We start from the raw sequence: 5,203 nt of genomic DNA, 5'->3' as shown, positions 1-5,203 counted from the left end.
GCGTTCAGAAAATCATGATGACTTGTCTTGCTTGGGTGACTAATAAAAATACCACAAACTGTTGTAACAATGTCTTCAAGAAAGAGTTTCAACTTCTGAAAGAAGAGCACATCTGGCTCCTCGCCCTTTCTGTCGGCTTTCATATCCACGAAGGGCGAAACCATTGCCTGCATGCAATCCAACAAACGTGTCTTCTTTGCTACTGCGCCATGATCTAAACTATCTATGTTGGCTACATAAAAAGGAGACAATACCATGTACATCTTCTTCAGCAGGTAAGGGAATTATCGATCGTGATCTGCATTAGTTAAAGCTTCTTTAATGTTCTCGAAAAATTCTTTCAACACAGAGAACGAGATTTGATTCTCAAGCTTGAGAATGTCGCATTTTATACATACTTGAAGCGCACTGAAATTGCTCATGTCATCATCTGAATAGGAACTTCCAACAGGAGAAGTACCCGTGGTCTCTGACCGAGCATAGCCTTATCTAAACAAGCTGAACATGAAACATAACAGAAAGGTTGAATCTACGACCATCATTAGAGCGAAGCTCGTATAGTTCTCGTCTTCTTCTATTTCCAGTCATAGAACCGCTCAATATATGACCGTTTTCTTTCGATTGCTGCAATTATGGAATGGAAAGTCTTGCGATGATTGGGCAGTCTCTGCGACAGTGCAGCCGCAGACTTGACTTTGTACGCCTCCGAGGTTGAGATCTCAATGGTGGTAAGGCCCCAGCGATAAAGCGCGGAATGTATGCCTCAAGATTAACGTTTTTTTAGCGCTGTGGCAACTCACGGAGGAGCAACCTCTGTCCTGTCTTTGCACTCTTCTAAATAAATGTTTAGAAAATATTCATTTTTTAATATGCCTGATCGTAAAACAAATAGATTCTAAAATAAATTTGATATTCAGCAATGTTTTTGGGTTGCGTAATTAAAACAAAATAGAGAAACCTGAACGACAAAAATGAGAACCGTATTCGTCACATTCGCTAGCCCAACACTGAAGATTGAAACCAGTTTTTACCAATGCTGTACCATAGAAACCGTGGTCTATCTTGTTCAGAGATAGTCTGCCGTGTCAGCTGTAAACCTCCATACATTTCCGTTTCTATTTTTGTTTGTTTCACTCTCGTTTCCACTTACAATCTCCGTTCTGAAGGTCGGTCAAGGGAGGTACGCATGGTGGAGGCAACTTACCAACCAAAATTTGCGTGACCTCCCTCCTGTATCGATGGGGATGATTATATGGGACCTGCGCACATTGATGCGGATGGGTTACCTACGGTAGTGGTCTAGTTGGGGACTCCATCAACTATAAGCTTCCATGATTTAATAGTGTGTAGCTATGTTGCGTTGCCCGTGGAAGTAGAAAAGGTGAAATAAGCACTTTGTTCGCCAAGACTGCAGAAGATATCGATTTGATAGGAAAACATACGCTGTTGAGGATAATGGTTCCCCATGTACACTTTTAGAAACTTATCAGGTATGTAAGTTATCCATGCCGGTATATTGTATCTGCCCAGTGAGAAATAATTAATTCCTACTTGTCTATGGTTGTAATTTTCTATTTGAGGAGTTTGTTCCTATATAATAGGAATTAGCTAGAATATAGTTTCTCCTAGTTTAGTGTGTGGTTGAGAGAATCTCTCAACCACAATATTGTACGTCTAAGATAGAATTCCTATCTTGAGACTATTGTTTGTATAAATATGTGTGTAATTTCCTTATTCAATATAATAGAATATTTTTGTTGTGTGCTATTTTATCTTGGTATCAGAGCTTCACAGCCCGTAAGGGCCTCTGGCCCTTCCTGGGCATAGAGAAATAAACTACTGTGTTTGTCCATCGACTAGGGCTCTAAAAGTCAAGGGAGCGTAACGCTATGCGTGGTGCATTGATTTAGCCCATTGATTAATTGGGTCTACAGAGCGGCATATTCGTGCCTTTGCAAGTTTGAACGACCTGTTCGTGCCTGCGTTGATTCTTCAGCGCTGATGCATTCATCGATTTTTCTTGCCAAAAACTGGAGCTCGGCCGATGCCTGCACTGGGAAATGGCAGGGCATAACCTGCAAAAACAACAGAGTCTTCTTCGTTTCGCTTTCGCACCATGAGATATGAGGTCCTATCGATCCCCTTTCTGCGCTCGACCTGGGTATCCAGTGGTGGAGACTTTGTTGCTCTGTTGTGTGGAGTTTCACATCAGTGGAGAGCCTGTGACTGTTTTTTGCAAATTAAATCGGTCGACGGAAATAAATCCACCACATGGCTCCTGACCCCTGTTCCGTCCTGTCAAATCCAACCGACAGACTCACTGCACGTATGAATGGTGTATCGGCCAGTGCTTTGGATCACTCGGATGTTCTTGAATGTCGAAATGGCGCCACTAGGACAAATTTGTCACCGTTGTCTATGAAGACAATTGCAATTATGAATCTTTTAGAAAGCAATTTAAATGCAAAGTCAAAGTTATACAAAGATCCGGCCTTGAGCTATGTGTTTTTTATGAACAATGGGCAGTATATTGTTCAAAAAGTAAAAGATTCAGAGCTTCACAGTTTGTTAGGTGATGGTTGGGTGCGTCAGCATTCATCAAACGTCCGACAGTATCATAAAAGCTATCAAAGGGTTGCTTGGGGCAAGGTCCTTTCTTGTTTGAGAGACGAGGGCATCCATGTTGGTGGAAACTTCTCCAGTGGTGTCTCTAAAGCTGTGCTGAAAGAAAGATTCAAAAACTTCAATGCTTTGTTTGAAGAGATTCAGAAGGCACAGTCGACTTGGATTGTTGCAGATGATCAACTTCAAACAGAGCTACGGATTTCAGTTGCCGAGATGACACTTCCACTGTTCACCGCAACGTTGCTGTCAAACCTGGTGATTTCTCGAGGTAGCCAAGTCAATATTACCGTAGCTGTCATGGATTATAGAGACGTAGAAGGTGGAGCAATGTGCATCACCAGATACGCAGCTACTTGTTCTGCTTTAGAGCCCACGGGAATCGTTGCTCATTGTTGAGCGTGGAGAGCAGCTGCAGCGTGGTGAGTAGCTGAATGTGTAGGAGAGTGGCCAATTGTGTTGGTGAACATGCTCATCATGTTGGTGAGTGAGATGCAGAGGCAGGGGCTTCTATTGTTGAGGAAAGAAACCAGCAACTGCATTCTTCGTTCAAGGAGGAGAGAAACTTTGTGTTTGATTTGAAGGGAGAAGCATGGTTTTTTTGTGCATACTTGGGTAATGTTTTTTTTTTTGGAGAAGTATTTTTTTGGAATTTAAATTGATATACATATTGAGATTAGCCACCTCAATATGAAGTTATTTTGTTAGAATTGGCTATTCTAACAAATGACAGGTTCATGGAGTTCCAAGAATTTATTTGACAAAGATGCCCAAGATGTGAACTATGAAATGATTGAATAAAGAAGTAGCGACAACATTTATGGTGGACAACAAAGTAGATGTTTGTTTGAATTAGTGTGGCTTGTTGAATAGACTCCCTAGCATGTTATAAGCAAGTCCAGTTGTTGTAATTGTCATTGTATGTACCCAGAAACTCCAAAATGTGGAATGAAATGTAAGTTTTAAAGGCATTTGAAAGTTCATGGCGATCTTAAAACCACTTTGTAATGGTTTATGGTCAACCTGAAACCATCTTTTGTCACTGTAAAGTGAGGGTTGGTGGTGAGCCAGAAACCATCTATAGTCTTTGTGGCTGAAGTGCTTTTGTGACCAGCTTGCCTTTGTGGCAGAATCGCCTCTGTGGCTTGAGGTGCCTTTGTGGCCGCGTGTACACGAGAGCTTTGTGCTCAATTGAGTAGGTGGACTGCAGAACACCTGGCTCGGACTCAGATGATTTTTTTAATTTTCTGAGTAGAAGGGGATCCGCGGGAATCCTTATCTTCGTTTGACGATTTGCGAGGGGAGGCAGATTGTGTTTTGGGAGGTTCTGTACATGCAATTCGCCTGATGGTGGTGGATTTGACTATCATGACAAGTAGTCATTAAGGGGGGAGTTAGAAATAATTAATTCCTACTTGTCTATGGTTGTAATTCTCTATTTGAGGAGTTTGTTCCTACATAATAGGAATTAGCTAGAATATAGTTTCTCCTAGTTTAGTGTGTGGTTGAGAGAATCTCTCAACCACATTACTGTACGTCTAAGATAGAATTCCTATCTTGAGACTATTGCTTGTATAAATATGTGTGTAATTTCCTCATTCAATATAATAGAATATTTTTGTTGTGTCAAATTGATGGCTTACTGATCTAGAAAGGTCAGAAATGTGGAGTTTATGTCGGAATTATCGATGCCTACATGGTTGAAATCGAGATTAGTAGTGCCTGGGCTCTTCTTCGTGTTGAACTCTACTGCGATCAACATAGAATCGCCCAAAAAAATACAATTTCATATATATATATATATATATATATATATATAAATTGTATTTTTTAATTTATAATAAATTAAGAATATTTAAGGGTTGTATTTCAATTTTAAACTATTAGGAATTAAGAGTCAAATCTTTTGAAATGTTTTGTTTTTATCAAGATCATTTGAAAAAAATGTGGTATCCTTTATCATTCAAGAGAAATGTATAAATCAAATCTCTACTTGAAAAAGATGTAAGTGTTATTTATTAATTGCGCTAAACCAATCCCCTGGCATAGGAATACGTAATTCCCTTGACATCCTCCTACCATGGTTGATAGGTGGGTGGGCAGTGCCCTTAAGTTCTAGCTTCTATGCACACATTTCATGAGTCTATATTTATTGACTTCAAGGGATATTGCCTCTAAGTTATAGCTTTCATGCACACATTTGATTAGTCTATATTTATTGCACATGTATCCTTTTCAGCAATTTATTTATATAAAAAAATACAAACTAATAATTAATATTACTATGTCTATGTGCCAACTATATAACATGTATTTAGAGATGGATATATACTTATAGTTATAAAATTGACAATAGATTTAATCACTAAAATTTATAGATATACATATTCTACCCATTTCTAATTTTAAATTGATAATAAATTTAATTATTAAAATTTACAAATATACACATTCTACCCATTTCTAATTTTAAACTTATAATTTTTCAAATGAAAATATAAAACTCGTTAATCTATATGAAAACTTAATTATATATATATATATATATATATATATATATATATATATATATATATATATA

General features: G+C 38.3%; 1 protein-coding gene across 1 annotated transcript; it reads left to right on the top strand.

Moving 5' to 3' along the window:
* The first annotated feature begins 2,271 nt into the window (after positions 1–2,271).
* LOC149232690 (exocyst complex component EXO70C1-like) lies at positions 2,272–3,021 on the top strand. The gene has a single exon (XM_089381971.1). The coding sequence runs from the start codon at positions 2,272–2,274 to the stop codon at positions 3,019–3,021; it is 750 nt and encodes a 249-aa protein (XP_089238097.1).
* The last annotated feature ends 2,182 nt before the right edge of the window (positions 3,022–5,203 follow it).

The sequence above is a fragment of the Pinus tabuliformis genome, chromosome J, assembly GCF_031772625.1.
Source record: "Pinus tabuliformis cultivar Carrire ecotype Pingquan chromosome J, CPIR1, whole genome shotgun sequence".
Taxonomy (NCBI): domain Eukaryota; kingdom Viridiplantae; phylum Streptophyta; class Pinopsida; order Pinales; family Pinaceae; genus Pinus; species Pinus tabuliformis.
Note: the sequence above shows the minus strand (reverse complement) of the source record. Positions and strands in the feature narration are given on the sequence as shown.